Source organism: Stegostoma tigrinum, chromosome 29 (assembly GCF_030684315.1).
Source record: "Stegostoma tigrinum isolate sSteTig4 chromosome 29, sSteTig4.hap1, whole genome shotgun sequence".
NCBI lineage: Eukaryota > Metazoa > Chordata > Chondrichthyes > Orectolobiformes > Stegostomatidae > Stegostoma > Stegostoma tigrinum.
This window is the reverse complement of record NC_081382.1, coordinates 1,145,603-1,161,633: the sequence shown is the minus strand read 5'-3', so window position 1 is coordinate 1,161,633 and position 16,031 is coordinate 1,145,603. Positions and strand designations below refer to the sequence as shown.

The 16,031-nt window shown below is 45.1% G+C and overlaps 1 protein-coding gene across 3 annotated transcripts in view; it reads left to right on the top strand.

The window, feature by feature from the left end:
• Positions 1-16,031, top strand: part of exd3 (exonuclease 3'-5' domain containing 3) — a 644,822-nt gene that overhangs the window by 441,810 nt on the left and 186,981 nt on the right. For all 3 annotated transcript variants that reach the window (XM_059638357.1, XM_059638356.1, XM_048558801.2), the window contains one exon: positions 9,245-9,298. In XM_059638357.1, coding sequence (XP_059494340.1) covers positions 9,245-9,298 — 54 coding nt within the window. The remainder of the gene's footprint in view (positions 1-9,244; positions 9,299-16,031) is intronic.

Here is a 16,031-nt window from a genome sequence, read left to right as displayed (position 1 = left end):
GAAAAGTAATGAAGCTAAACTTTTGAAGTTGAAAAGAAGAAAGGAGTGAAAACTGTCAGGCATAATAGGGTCTAGGCCCGAAACGTCAGCTTTTGTGCTCCTGAGATGCTGCTTGGCCTGCTGTGTTCATACAGGTTCACCCTTTGTTATCTTGGATTCTCCAGCATCTGCAGTTCCCATTATCTCAGGCGTAATAAATGGTCAGAGTGGTCCATAACACAGAAAAGGCCCTTCAGCTTATCACATCTATGCCAGTCAAATACAATCACCCAATTATTCAATAGATAGTAGGAACTGCTGATGCTGGAGAATCTGAGATAACTTGGTGTGGAGCTGGATGAACACAGGCCAAGCAGCATTAGAGGAGCAGGAAAGCTGACATTTCAGGTCAAGACCCTTCTTCAGAAATGGGGGAGAGGAAGGGGATTCTGAAATAAATAGGGAGAGAGGGGGAGGAGCAGATAAGTGGAGACAAGACAGACAGGCCAAAGAGGCAGGGATGGACCCAGTGAAGGTGAATGTAGATGGGGAGATAGGGAGGGGATAGTTCGGTCCAGGGAGGACGGACAGGTCAAGGAGGTGGGATGAGGTTGATGGGTAGGACATGGGGGTGGGGCTTGAAGTGGGAGGAATGGTTAGGGAGTCAAGGCTAGCTGGGCTGGTTTTGGGATGCGGTCAGGGGAGGGGACAATTTTGAAACTGGTGAAGTCCACATTGATACCATTGGGCTGCAGGGTTCCAAAGCGGAATATGAGTTGCTGTTCCTGCAGCTTTCGGGTGCTGTCATTGTGGCACTGCAGGAGGCCCAGGATGGACATGTCGTCCAAGGAGTGGGAGAGTGAGTGGAAATGGTTCGCGTCTGGGAGGTGCAGTTGTTTGTTGTGAACTGAGCGGAGGTGTTCTGCAAAGCGGTCCCCAAGCCTCCGTTTGGTTTCCCCAATGTAGAGGAGGCCACAACGGAAACAGCAGATACAGCATACCACATTAGCAGACTCTGTTCCCGTTGTGGCCTCCTCTACATTGGGGAAACCAAGCGGAGGCTTGGGGACCCCTTTGCGGAACACCTACGATCAGTTCACAACAAACAACAACACCTCCCAGTCGCGAACCATTTAAACCACCCCCCCAAACTCCTGGGACGACATGTCCATCCTGGGCCTCCTGCATTGCCACAATGAACACCACCTGAAAACTGCAGGAACAGCATCTCATATTTTGCTTGGGAACCCTGCAGCCCAAGGGTATCAATTTGTATTTCACAAGCTTCAAAATCTCCCCTCCCTCGACCACATCCCAAAACCAGCCCAGCTAGCCCCCGCCTCCCTAACCATTCCTCCCACCCCCATCTCCTACCCACCAACCTCATCCCGCCTCCTTGACCTGTCCATCCTCCCTGGACCGACCTATCCCCTCCCTAGCTCCCCACCTACATTCACCTTCACTGGCTCCAACCCCGCTTCTGACCTGTCTATCACCTCTCCACCTGTCTTGTCCATTGTCTGTCTTCTATCCACCTCCCCCCTCTCCCTATTTATTTCAGAATCCCCTCCCCGTCCCCCATTTCTGAAGAAGGGTCTTGACCCAAAATGTCAGCTTTCCTGCTCCTCTGATGCTGTTTGGCGTCCTGTGTTCATCCAGCTCTAGCCGTGTTATCTCACCTAGTTATTCAAATCCCTTTTTCCAGCACTTGGCCCATAACCTTGTATACTTGGCTTCACAAATGCACATCTGAATACTTTTTAAATAATATGATGTTTTCTGCTATTACCCTTCCACGCATTGAGTTCCAGATCCCCACCACCTTTAGGATTGAAAGGTTTACCTCACGTCTCCTCTAAATGTTCTGACCCTTACCTTAAATCTTTGTCCCCAATGATTGATCCCTGCATCAAGGGGAAGAGTTTCTTCTTGTCAACTCTGTCAATGCCCCTGGTAATTTTATACATCTCAATCATGTCCTCTCAATCCCCTCTGCTCTCACACAAAGAAAAACAGACTATCTAATCTGTCTTCATAACTGAAACTCTTTACCCTATTCGTTGCTATCACATTTTTGCACATTCTTTGCTATAATGTGGATTCTAGAACTGCACGCCAAACTGTAGCTACGGTCTAATCGATATTTTGTACAGTTTCAGCATAGCTTTCCCACTCTTAAGCTCATTACCTTGGCTAATAAAGGGTAGTGTCCCAGTGCTGCCTTAACTAGTTTATCAACTTGTCCTGATACTTTGAGGGACCGGTACATATGCACATCAAAGTCCCTCTGATCCTCGGTGCTTCCTGGAGTCCTACCATTCATCAGGTGTGCCCTTGCCTTGTTTGTTTTGCCCAAGTGCATCACCTCACATTTATCTAATTTGCTACTAATTCGCACATTTGTCTGCTCCTCTCTATTTACCACCCCACCATTTCTTGTATCATCTGCGAACATACTGATCAACCCTCCTACGTTCAAGTTGAAATCACTTATATAAACTGTAAACAGCAAGGGCCCCAACACTAACCCTGTGGAACCTCACTGGACTCAGATTTACAGTTGGGAAAACACCCCTTAATCATCACCCTCTGCTTCTTGCCATTCAGGTAATTGTGGATTCTTGCCAAATTTCCTCAGATCCCTTGGGCTTTTACCTTTATTGTCCTTTTGATAAAGTTCCATGCAGGGCGGAACTGTGGCACAATGGTTACACTACTGCCTCACAGCACCAGGGACCCAGGTTCACTTCCGGCCTTGGGTGCCTGTCTGTGTGGAGTTTGCACATTCTCTTTGCACATCTGCGTGAGTTTTCTCCGGGTGCTCCAGTTTCCTCCCGCAGTCCAAAGATGTGCAGATTAAGTGGATTGGCCATGCTAAATTACCTGTCCCAGGGGTGTGTAACTTAGGTGGGTTATGGGGGAATGGGTCTGGGTGTGATGCACTGTGATTCGGTGTGGACTTGTTGGGCCAAAGGACCTGTTTCCACACTGTAGGGATTCTAAAAAGCCTTGCTGAAATGCAAAGAGACAGTAAGAACTGCCAATGCTGGCGTCTAAGATAACACAGTGTGGAGCTGGAGGAATGCAGCAGGCCAGGCAGCATCAGAGGAGCAGGAAATTTGACGTTTCGGGAAGGGTCCCGACCTGAAACGTCAGCTTTCCTGCTCATTTGATGCTGCCTGGCCTGCTGTGTTCGTCCAGCTCCACACTGTGTTATTATTGCTGAAATGCAAGTAGGCTACAGCAAAATAATTGCCCTCATCTACACACATGGTCACCTCTTGAAAAATTCAATCAAGTGGTTAGACAAGAACTAGGAGCAAGAGTGGGCCATCTGGCCAGTTGAGCCTGCCCCTGCCATTCAATAAGGTCGTGGCTGATCTTTTTGAGAGTCAGCTCCACTTACCCGCCCGCTCACCATAACCCTTAATTCCTTTACAAAATTTATCTAGCCTTGCCTTAAAAACATTCAGTGAAGTAGCTTCAACCGCTTCACTGGGTAGGGAATTCCACAGATTCACAACCTTTGGGTGAAGAAGTTCCGCCTTGGCCTCAGTCCTGCATCTGCTTCCCTTTTATTTTGAGGCAAGGCCTTCTAGTCCTAGTTTCACCTGCTGATGGAAACAACATCCCTGCCTCCACCTTTTCTATTTCCTTCATAATCTTATATGTTTCTATAACATCTCCCCATATTCTTCTGAATTCCAATGAGTACAATCCCAGCCTACTCAGTCTTTCCTCATAATCCAACCCTCTCAAGTCTGGAATTGACTGAGTGAATCTCCTCTGCACCCCCACCAGTGCTAGTATATCCCTTCTCAAGTAAGGACACCAAAAGTACACACAGTACTCCAGGTGTGGCCTCACCATGACCCTATACAGCTTCAGCATAGTCTCTCTGTTTTTAAACTCCATCTCTCGAGCAATGACAGACAAAATTCCATTTGCCTTTTTAATTACCTGCTGTACCTGCAATCCTACTTTTAGCGATTCATACACAAGGATACCCAGTCCCTCTGCACAGGAGCGTGCTGCAATTTTTTACCATTTGAAACATAGACCATTTTTGCTGTTATTCCTACCAAAACGTGATCTCTCCTTAACAAAATCATGCTATCTGTTCTTGACTAATTTATGCCTCTCCAAATACAGATTAATGCTATCCCTCATATTGCTTATGGTTTAAATGGTTTAAGTACCATCAATGTTAGGCTGACTGGCTATAGTTTCCTGGTTTATCCCTCGCTCTCTTCTTGATTAATGGTACCACATTGGCCATCCTCCAGTTCTTTGGCACCTCTCCTGTGGCCAGAGAGAAATTGAAAATTTTTGCATGGCCCTGCTGTTGCTTCCCTTGCCTTATTCAACAGCCTGGGATAGATTTCATCTGGCACTGGGTATTTATCTATCTTTAAGTCTGCAGAACCATTCAGAAATCTTCAAATTTCGTTAGTTGTATCACAGACCTTCTCCCTGATTTCTATGCCCATATCATCTCTCTTGCTATTCTCAACATTCACACAAAAGTATTCATTTGGAACTTTACTTGCATCCTAGCTTCATGCTCAAGTTGCCACAATAGAGGTTCGTGGCCCTACGTTTCCTCCATTATCCTTTTAGCCTTAATTTAACTGTAAAACAATTTAGGATTTTCCTTTGATAACAAGGTGTGGAGCTGGATGAACACAGCAGGCCAGTATTCTTTCATATCTTCTTTTAGCTCTCCCACATCTGCTTCCCTTTATTTTGAGGCTATGCTTCCTAGCCCTAGTTCCACCTGCTGGTGGAAACAACACCTCTGCCCCCACTTTATCTATTCCCTTCATAATCTTATGTTTCTATCAGATCTCCTCACATTCTTCTGAATTCCAATGAGTATAATCCCAGCCTACTCAGTCTGTCCTCCTAATCCAACCCCGCCGCACATTCCATACTGCTGTAGGACTTCTGCTGTTTTGAGCCCTCAGCATCTGATATAAACTTCCCTTTTTTTTAATCCAATGCTGCATATCCCTTGATATTCAGGGTTCACTGGATTTGGTGGATCCTACCTTTTTACTTTAGCGGAACATGTTGATCCTGTACTGTCCATATTTCTTTCTTGAATGTATCCCACAGTTCTGAAATGTATTTATATGAAAATGTCTGCTGCAGCCCATTCTGAACAAGTCATCTCTGATCCTATTAGAATTAGCCTTCCTCCAGTTTAGAACTTTGATTTAAAGCCCATTTGACCACTTCAATCACTTGCCTGGCTTCATTACCTAAAATTAAGTCCAAGACAGTCCCTGTCTTGTGCAGCCTTCTACTTTCTTGCTTAAGAAGCTGCCCTTAAGAAGCATTTTAAGATTTCTGCTCTCTGAAAAAACTTTCACAGCCTGACTACTTCAATTATTGTTGGGGAAATTGAAGTCCCCTATTATCACTACCCCAGTACCTTTATACTTCCCTGAAATTTTCCTGCATATCTGTTCTTCTATTTGTCTCAGGCTGTTAGGGTGCCAGTAGAAAATTCCTATTAATGAAATTGAAATTGCTAAATCATCATAAATGTCAGGAAGTATCCATCACTCAGCTCATCAAGAAAGAGAAATTACGACAACCTGCCCATAAATAAATTGAAACCACCATAACAAAATGCTCAAGAGGGTGATTCTTCCCTTCATTAGCTGGGCTGAAACCTGGAAAAGCAGCTCACTTGTTTTAGAATCTGTCCTGTTTTCATCCTGTTGGTTTCATTTGGATGTGAACTGGACCGATCTTGAACAGGAGCTGGTTGAGGGAAGGAGTTGGATTATGTTCCATTGGAGTGCTGCAGCTGTAATGAGGAATGCTAAATGATCCATTTAGAATCAATCACCCATTCAGCAAATGTTTTAACATATGTGAGAAGTCTCCAACCTCAGAGGCCCTTTGCCAATTTCTTTCTTACTCAGTGTCCATTTCAGCACATGGCTGAGAGTGTCAGCCAGTCGCCAAGCTGTACACAGGTGAGACTGTGCATAACCATTCACTGAGACCTGTTTTACATCATCAGCAATCAACTTTCCAGCCTTCATTGATGGTGTAAACACTTATGAATGGGAATATATAATAGACCAGAATTAGAGGAGCATGAAAATTAGGTTAAGTGCTAGGTCAGTTGCGATGTGGTGGCAGACGTTGAAAGGACTATTAAAGAACGTACAAAATAAATGCATTCAGTGAGAACAATAAATTTCAAGGGGTAGACCCATCCTCTGTGGTTAATTGAAGAAGTTTAAAATAGGGCCAAACTCAACATTGGCCATGCGGAAGCTGTTTGACGATATTATTGAAAGCCTTCTAGCTGGGCTGTGAGAAAAATGTAAAGGAAACCAGCAGTCACAGTTTTGAGAAAGGGAAATCCTGTTCATTCAATTAATTAGAGTTCTTTGCAAAAGTAACATGCTGTAGATAAAGGGAACTGGTTGGTAGAATATATTTAGATTTCCAGAAAGCATTAGCTCAAAGCTTATTCCAGAAAATAAATGCTTTTAATGTAGGCAGCAACATATTGGCATGGATAGAGCTCATCAACAGGGGCTAGAATAGGCATAAATGAGTCTTTTTTTTAGGTTGGTAAGAGGTAACAAGTGGTGTGTCATAGAAAATAAGTGTGGGAGTAGGCCATTCTGCCCTTTGAGCCTGTGCCGCCATTCAATATGATCGTAGCTGATCATGCAGTCTTGATCCCGTTCCTTCACTCTCCCCATACCCCTTTAACTCTTTCGTCACAAAGGTCGGATCCAGCTCCCTCTTGAATAAATCGAATGAACTGGTCCCAAAAGTTTCCTGTGGAAGAGAATTGCACAGTTCACAACTCAGTGAAGAAATTCTTCCTCCTTTCAGTCCTGAATGGCTTACCCCTTATTCTTACACTGTGACCCCTTGTTCTGAACTTGCCCCACATTGGGAACATTCTTCGTGCATCGAGTCTGTCCAGTCCTGTCAAGATTTTGTTTCAATAAGAACTCCCCTCATTCTTCTAAATTCCAACAAATACAAGCCCAGTTGATCCAATGTCACAGGGATCAGTGCTGGGACCTCAGCTGTTTACAGTTTATATAATTTGATTTTAGTTGAAGGGACTTGAATATATGGTTGCCAAATTGCTGACAACACAACGGTAAGTAGGAATGTAAATTGTGAAAAGGACATTAGGAGGCTACAAAAGGATATAGTTAGATTAAGTGAGTTGGCAAAGATCTAGCAAATGCAGTACAATGTGGGGAAATGTGAAATTGTTTATTTTGGCAGAAGGAATGGAAAGGTAGAAAATGCAGCCAACTAGGATTTTGTATTCCCATTTTGGTTCTTAGATTTACTTTGGGTATCAACAACTAAACACTCGAATTATTGTTTTCACACACCACAACTATTCAACACTCAAAGAGAAACTTACATTCGATAGGGCTTGTACTCAAGTGTCCACTGAACACGTAACGTAAACAGGTAGAGATTGCAAAGCTCTGAAATAGAGGGGGATCTGGGTGTTCTTGTGAATGAATTGCAAAAGGTTAGTATGCAGGTACAGCACGTAATGGGGGAAGCACTGTGGCTCAGTGACTAGCTCTGCTGTCTCACAGCACCAGGGATGTGGATTTGATTCCAGCCTCGGGCGACTGTCAGTGTGGAGTTTGCACATTCTCCCTGTATCTGTGCGGATTTCCTCCGGGTGCTCTGATTTCCTCCCATAGCCTAAAGATGGACAGATTAGGCGGATTGGCCGTGCTAAATTGCCATAATGTCTTGAGTGGGAAATACAGAGATAGGGTAGGGAGTGGGTCCAGGTGACAGGCTTTTCAGAGGGTTGGTGTGGACTCATTGAGCCTAATGGCCTGCTTCCACACTATAGGGATTCTATGATTCTACGTAATTAAGAAAGGTAATAGAATATTATCATTTATTGTAAGGGTAATTAAATATAAATGCAGAGAGGGTGTGTTTCAATTATACAGGCCACTGGTCAGACCACATCTTGAGTGCTGTGTACAGTATTGGTCACCTTGTTGAAGAAAGATGTAACTGTTGGAAGCATCTCAGCAAAGGCTGAGCAACATATTCGGTATATTAGGTAAATTGCCTTATGAGGAAAGGTTGGATGGACTATTTTCTATCTGCTGGAGTTTAGAAGACTGACAGCCAACTTGATTGAAACATACAAGATATTGACAGGGTAGAATTGAAGTGAATGTTTTCTCTTGACAGAAAATTGTGAGGCCACTGTTTCAATATTTAAAATAAAGATGAGGACAATTTTTTTTCTCTGAAGTGCCTGAGGTTTTGGAACTGTCCCTGAAAAGTTGTCAAATATTGTTAAGGTGGAGGTGCTTGTTAAACAAGGAGATGAAAGGTTATCTGGGTTAGGTAGGAATATGCAGATGAGGAAACAGTCAGATTAGCCATGATCTAACTGAATGACGGAGCAGGCTCGAGGAATCCAATAATCTACTACACTCTCAACTGGCCGTATACTACCTGTTTACTTGTTGGGCCTGTTGCTCTGTAAACACTTCAATATTTTGCAAGATATGCTGTTTCAAGACAACATACAGGCGTAGGGTATGATCATAGACACATAGAAACATAGATCCCTACAGTGCAGAAAGAAGCCATTTAACCCATTGAGTCTGCACCAACCCTCTGAAAAGTGCCGCACCCAAAACCAGGCCCCTATCCTATCCCCATGATCTCGCATTACCATGGTTAATCCACCTAGTTTGCACATCCTTAGACACTACGAGCAATTTTCCATGGCGAATCCACCGAACCATCTACAGACTGTAGGAAGAAATGGAATATGTGGTTCAATGAACAGCAAGAAATTTGTCAGCAATGTTTTATGATGAATTTGTGATATAGCTTTATTTTTCCCTTTATGTGCTCTTGGGATATGGGTATTGCTGGCTGTGCAGCATTTATTGCCCATCCCTAATTGCCCAAAGGATGCTTAAGCATCTACCATTTTATTGTGGCCCTGGAATATAGTCCAGACCAGGTGAGAATGGCAGATTTCCTTCCTTAAGGACATCAGTGAACCGGATGAATTTTGATGATAAATTTATGCGGTCACCATTAGGCTAACTTTTTATTCCAGATTTTTGGTTGAATTCAAATTTTACCACAGATTTTAGGATTGCTAGTCCAGTTATGCTACCGTTATGTGACCGCCTCCCCTTTATTACAATCCATATTCACCCGTGCTTTGAAATATTGTTGACATATGAACCCTTCTTTGTTTCAGATTGCTTGCAAAGACAACCGATTCATTCTGACCTGTGGTTTACCCTATCATGCAGTAAGTTCCCATTTTATCTCAGCGTAATGGTCAAGATTGTCATGTCGATTAATTAGTGGCAACGTCCAGTCAATGGTGGTCCATGGACAGAGAGCAGGGTCTGGGCTATCTACAGTACAAACAGTTGCGTGCAGTTTTGGGCACTGTGCCAGCCTGGCAGCATTTGTGTATTCAACAAGCACCAGGTAAAAATTCACTATACAGACTGTAGTTTGTGTGTGGCTCTAGAGTGCTAACAGGGTTTCAGGTGTGTCATCAAGGAGTTTTGAATTAGGTCTGAGATGTAGCTTTACAAAGAAAATTACAGCACAGGAACAGGCCCCTCGGCCCTCCAAGCCTGCACCGACCGAGATCCTCTATCTAAACCTGTCATCTATTTTCTAAGGGTCTGTATCCGTTTGCTCCCTGCTCATCCATGTACCTGTCCAGATATATCTTTAAAGACACTATCGTGTCTGCGTCTACCACCTCTGCTGGGAATGTGTTCCAGGCACCCACCACCCTCTGCGTAAAAAACTTTCCACGCGTATCACCCATAAACTTTCCCCTCTCACTTTGAACGCATGACCCCTAGTAATTGAGTCCCCCACTCTGGGGAAAAAGCTTCTTACTATCCACCTTGTCTATACCCCTCATGATTTTGTAGACCTCAATCAGGTCCCCGGTCAATCTCCGTCTTTCTAATGAAAATAATCCTAATCTACTCAAACATTCTTCACAGCTAGCACCCTCCATACCAGGCAACAACCTGGTGAACTTGCTCTGCACCCTCTCCAAACCATCCACATCCTTTTGGTAATGTGGCGACCAGAACTGTACACAGTACTCTAAATGTGGCTGAACCAAAGTTTTATACAACTGTAACATGACCTGCCAACTCTTGTACTCAATACCCTGTCTGATGAAGGAAAGCATGCTGTATGCCTTCTTGACCAATCTATTGACCTGCGTTGCCACCTTCAGGGAACAATGGACTTGAACACCCAGATCTCTCTGTACATCAATTTTCCTGAGGACTTTTCCATTTACTGTATAGTTCGCTCTTGAATTAGATCTTCCAAAATGTATCACCTCGCATTTGCCCAGGTTGAACTCCATCTGCCATTTGCCTGCCCAACTCTCCAGTCTATGTATATTCAGCTGTAATCTCTGACAGTTCCCTTCACTATCTGCTACTCCACCAATCTTCGTGTCATCTGCAAACTTGCTAATCAGACCACCTATACCTTCTTCCAAATCATTTACATATATCACAAACAACAGTGGTCCCAGCACAGATCCCTGTGGAACACCACTGGTCACAGGTCTCCAATTTGAGAAACCCCCTTCTGTAACTACTATCTGCCTCCTGTTGCCGAGCCAGTTTTTATCCATCTAGTTAGCATACCCTGGAGCCCATGCGACTTCACCTTCTCTATCAGCCTGCCATGGGGAACCTTATCAAACGCCTTACTGAAGTCCATGTATATGACATCTGCAGCTTTTTCCTCATCAATCAACTTTGTCACGTCCTCAAAAAATTCTATTAAGTTGGTAAGACATGATCTTCCCTGTACAAAACCATGTTGTCTATCGCTGATAAGCCCATTTTCTTCCAAATGGGAATAGATCTATCCCTCAGTATCTTCTCCAGCAGCTTCCCTACCACTGATGTCAGACTCACCAGTCGATAATTACCTGGATTATCCCTGCAACCCTTCTTAAACAAGGAGACAACATTAGCAAGTCTCCAGTCCTCCAGGACCTCACCCGTGTTTAAGGATGCAACAATATCTGTTAAGGCTCCGGCTATTTCCTCTCTCGCTACCCTCAACAACCTGGGATAGATCCCATTCGGACCTGGGGACTTGTCCACCTTAATGCCTTTTAGAATACCCAACGCTTCCTCCTTCCTTACGTCAACTTGACCTAGAGTAATCAGACATCTATCCCTAACCTCAACATCTGTCATGTCCCTCTCCTTGGTGAAAACGATGCAAAATACTTGTTAAGAATGTCACCCATTTTCTCCGACTCGATGCATAACTTGCCTTCTTTGTCCTTAAGTGGGCCAATCCTTTCTCTAGTTACCCTCTTCCTCTTTATATATGAGTAAAAGGCTTTGGGATTTTCCTTAACCATGTTTGCTAAAGATATCTCATGTCCCCTTTTAGCCCTCTTAATTCCTCGTTTCAGATTCACCCTACGTTTCCGAAATTCTCCCAAAGCTTCGTCTGTCTTCAGTCGCCTAAACCTTATGTATGTTTCCTTTTTCCTCTTAGCTAGTCTCACAGTTTCATCTGTCATCCATGGTTCCCTAATCTTGCCATTTCTGTCCCTCATTTTCACAGGAACATGTCTCTCCTGCACGTTAATCAACTTCTCTTTAAAAGCCTCCCACATATCAAATATGGATTTACCTTCAAACAGTTTCTCCCAATCTGCATTTCCCAGATCCTGCTGAATTTTGGTATAGTTGGCCTTACCCCAGTTTAGAACTCCTCCTTTAGGACCACTTTCATCTTTGTCCATGAGTATTGTAAAACTTACGGAATTGTGGTCACCATTTCCAAAGTAGTCCCCGACTGTAATTTCAACCAGAGATAATGGGAACTGCAGATGCTGGAGAATCGAAGATAACAAAGTATTAAGCTGGATGAACACAGCAGGCCAAGCAGCATCTCAGGAGACAAAAGCTGATGTTTTGGGCCGAGACCCTTCATCAGAAAGGGGGATGGGGAGAGGGTTCTGAAATAAATAGGGAGAGAGGGGGAGGCGGACCGAAGATGGATAGAGAAGACTATAGGTGGGAGGGGATAGGTCAGTCCGGGGAGGACGGACAGGTCAAGGAGGTGGGATGAGGTTAGTAGGTAGGAAATGGAGGTGCTGCTTGAGGTGGGAGGTGAGGATAGGTGAGAGGAAGAACAGGTTAGGGAGGCGGGGACGAGCTGGGCTGGTTTTGGGATGCATTGGGGGGAGGGGAGATTTTGAAGCTTGTGAAGTCCACATTGATACCATTGGGCTGCAGGGTTCCCAAGCGGAATATGAGTTGCTGTCCTGCAACCTTCGGGTGGCATCATTGTGGCACTGCAAGTGGTTCATGATGGACATATCGTCTAAGGAATGGGAGGGGGAGTTAAAATGGTTCGCGACTGGGAGGTGCAGTTGTTTATTGTAAACCGAGCGGAGGTGTTCTGCAAAGTGGTCCCCAAGCCTCCGCTTGGCTTCTCCAATGTAGAGGAAGCCACACATATTAAGCAGATGTTCACCTGCACATCTGCCAATGTGGTATACTGTATCTACTGTACCCGGTGTGCCTGCCTCTACATTGGGGAAACCAAGCGGAGGCTTTGCAGAACACCTCCGCTCGGTTCGCAATAAACAACTGCACCTCCCAGTCGTGAATCATTTTAACTCCCCCTCCCATTCCTTAGACGACGTGCCCATCATGGGCCTCCTGCAGTGCCACGATGATGCCTCCCGAAGGTTTCAGGAACAACAACTCATATTCCGCTTGGGAACCCTGCAGCCCAGTGGTATCAATATGGACTTCACAAGCTTCAAAATCTCCCCTTACCCCAATGCATCCCAAAACCAGCCCAGCTCGTCCCCGCCTCCCTAACGTGTTCTTCCTCTCACCTATCCCCTCCTCCCACCTCAAGCCGCACCTCCATTTCCTACCTACTAACCTCATCCCACCTCCTTGACCTGTCCGTCCTCCCCGGACTGACCTATCACCTCCCACCCTCCCCACCTATACTCTCCTCTCCACCTATCTTCTCCTCTATCCATCTTCGGTCCGCCTCCCCCTCTCTCCCTATTTATTTCAGAACCCTCTCCCCATTCCCCTCTCTAATGAAGAGTCTAGGCCCAAAACGTCAGCTTTTGTGCTCCTGAGATGCTACTTGGCCTGCTGTGTGCATCCAGCTTCACACTTTGTAATCTTGTAATTTCAACCACCTGGCCAAGCTCATTCCCCAACACCAGGTCCAGTATGGCCCCTTCCCGAGTTGGACTACATACATACTGCTCTAGAAAACCCTCCTGGATGCTCCTTATGAATTCTGCTCCATCTTGACCCCTAACACTAAGTGAATCCCAGTCAATGTTGGGAAAATTAAAATCTCCCATCATCACCACCCTGTTGCTCCTATACCTTTCCATAATCTGTTTACATATTTGTACCTCTATCTCACGCTCGCTGTTGGGAGGCCTGTAGTACAGCCCCAACATTGTTAATGCACCCTTCCTGTTTCTGAGTTCTGCTCATATTGCCTCGCTGCTCGAGTCCTCCATAAGTACAGGTGTGATATCGTCTTTGACCAGTAATGCTACTCTTCCATCCCTTTGACCTCCCTCTCTATCCCACCTGATGCATCGATATCATGGGACATCTAGGTGCCAATCATGCCCTTCCCTCAACTAAGTCTCAGTAATAGCAATAACATCATACTCCCAGGCTCTGATCGAAGCCCTAAGTTCATCTGCCTTATCTACTACACTTTTTGCATTAAAACAAATGCACCTCAGACCACCTGTCCCTTTGAGTTCATCATATACTCCCTGCTTACTCTTCCCTTTAGTCATGCTGACTTCATTGTCTTGTTACCTACAGGCTTTAGTTACTACCTCCTTTCTGTCCAATAACCTGCCCTATAATTGGTTCCCATCTCCCTGCCACATTCGTTTAAACCCTCCCCCATAGCTTTGGCAAAAGCACCCCCAAGAACATTGGCTCCAGTCCAACCCAGGTGTAGACCGTCCAATTTGTAATAGTCCCAACTTCCCCAGAACTGGTCCCAAGTCCCAAAAATCTGAACCCATCCCTCCTGCACCATCTCTCAATTCACGCATTCATCCTGGCTATTCTTTCATTTCTGCTCTGACTAGCATGTGGCACTGGTAGCAACCCTGAGATTACTACCTCTGAGGTCCTACTTTTCAACTTGGTTCCTAACTCCCTAAATTCTGCTTGTAGGACCACATCCCGTTTTCTACCTATATCATTGGTGCCTATATCCACCATGACAACTGGCTGTTCTCCCTCCTCCATCAGAATGCTCTGCAGCTGATCCTAGACAACCCTGACCAGTGCACCTGGGAGGCAACGTACCATTTGGGAGTCTTGTTTTTGACCACAGAACCGCCAATCTACTCCCCTTACAATTGAATCCCCAATGACTATAGCCGTTCCACTCTTTTTCCCTGCCCTTCTGTACAGCAGAGCCAGCCATGGTGCCATGAACCTGGCTACTGATGCCTTCCTCTGGTGAGCCATCTCCCCCAACAGTAACTAAAATGGTATCCCTGTTTTGGAAGGAGATGACTGCAGGGGACATCTGCACTTCCTTCCTGCTCTTTCTCTGCCTTTTGGTCACCTACTCCCTTTCTCCCTCAGTAATCCTAATCTGCGGTGTGACCAATTCACTAAACATCAGCGTCGCGTATGCTCTAAAGTGAGTCCATCTGCAGCTCCAGAGCCATCATGCGGTCTAACAAGAGCTGCAGCTGGACACACTTCCGGCACATGAAGGACCCGGGGACATCAGCCGTGCCCCTGAGCTCCCACATTGAGCAAGAGGAGCATAATACCATTTGGACTCTGAGGAAAATTTTTTTTCTTTTCCAATTCATTTGTGGGACATGGGCATCACTAGCTGGCCAGCATTTATTGCCCTGTTCCAAGTTATCTTTGAGAAGGTGGTGGTGAGCTGCCTTCTTGAACTACTGCAGTCCAGGTGCTGTAGGGTGACCCATAAGGAGGGAATTCCAGGATTTTCACCCAGTGACAATGAAGGAACAGCGATGCGTTTCCATGTCAGAGTGGTGGGTGGATGGGGGACGAGCTTGTAGGTGGTGGTGTTCCAATGTATTTGCTACCCTTGCCGTTCTAGAAGGAATTGGTTACTGGTTTGGAAAGTGCTGTTTAAGGAGCCTTGGTGAACGTCTGCAGATAATGCACTGTACATAATGCACTCAGTTGTGGAGAAAGTAGGTGTTTGTGAACATGGTACTAGTCAAGCTGCTTCGGTGTTGGAGCTGCACCCAACCAGGCAAGTAGGGAGTATTCATCACACTCCTGACTTGTGCCTTATTGACGATAGACAGGTTTTGGGGAGTCAGAGGATGAGATACTCACTGCAATATTCCTAGCCTCTGACCTGCTATTGTAGCCATTGTGATTATTTGTTGAGTGTAGTTGAGTTTCCAGTCAATTGTATCCATAAGGATTATAGTAGTGGAGGGTTCAGTGATGATAATGTCAAGGGGCAGTCATTAGAATGTTTGTTTTGGAGATGGTCATGGCCTGACATTTTTGAGGTGCAAATGTTACTTGCCATGACTCATCTCAAGCCTGAATGTTGTCTAGATCTTGTTGCATTTGAATGTGGACTGCTTCAATATCTGAGGAGTTGCGAATTATTGCTGAAAATTGTGCAATCATTGGCAAACATCCCTACCTCTGACCTTTATAATGGAAGGAAGGTCATTGATGAAGTTGCTGAAGATAGTTGGACCTAGGGCAATACCCTGAGGAGCCCCTGCAGAGACGTTGTGGAGCTGAGATGATAGCCCTCCAACAACCACAGATATTTATTTGTGCCAGGTATGAATTCACCTGGCAGAAAGTTTACCCCCACAATACTCATTGATTCTAGTTTTGCTAGGGTTCTTTGATGCTGCACTTGGTTGAATGCAACCTTGATGTCAAAGGCTGTCATCCCGGCCTCACATCTGGAATTCAACTCCATGT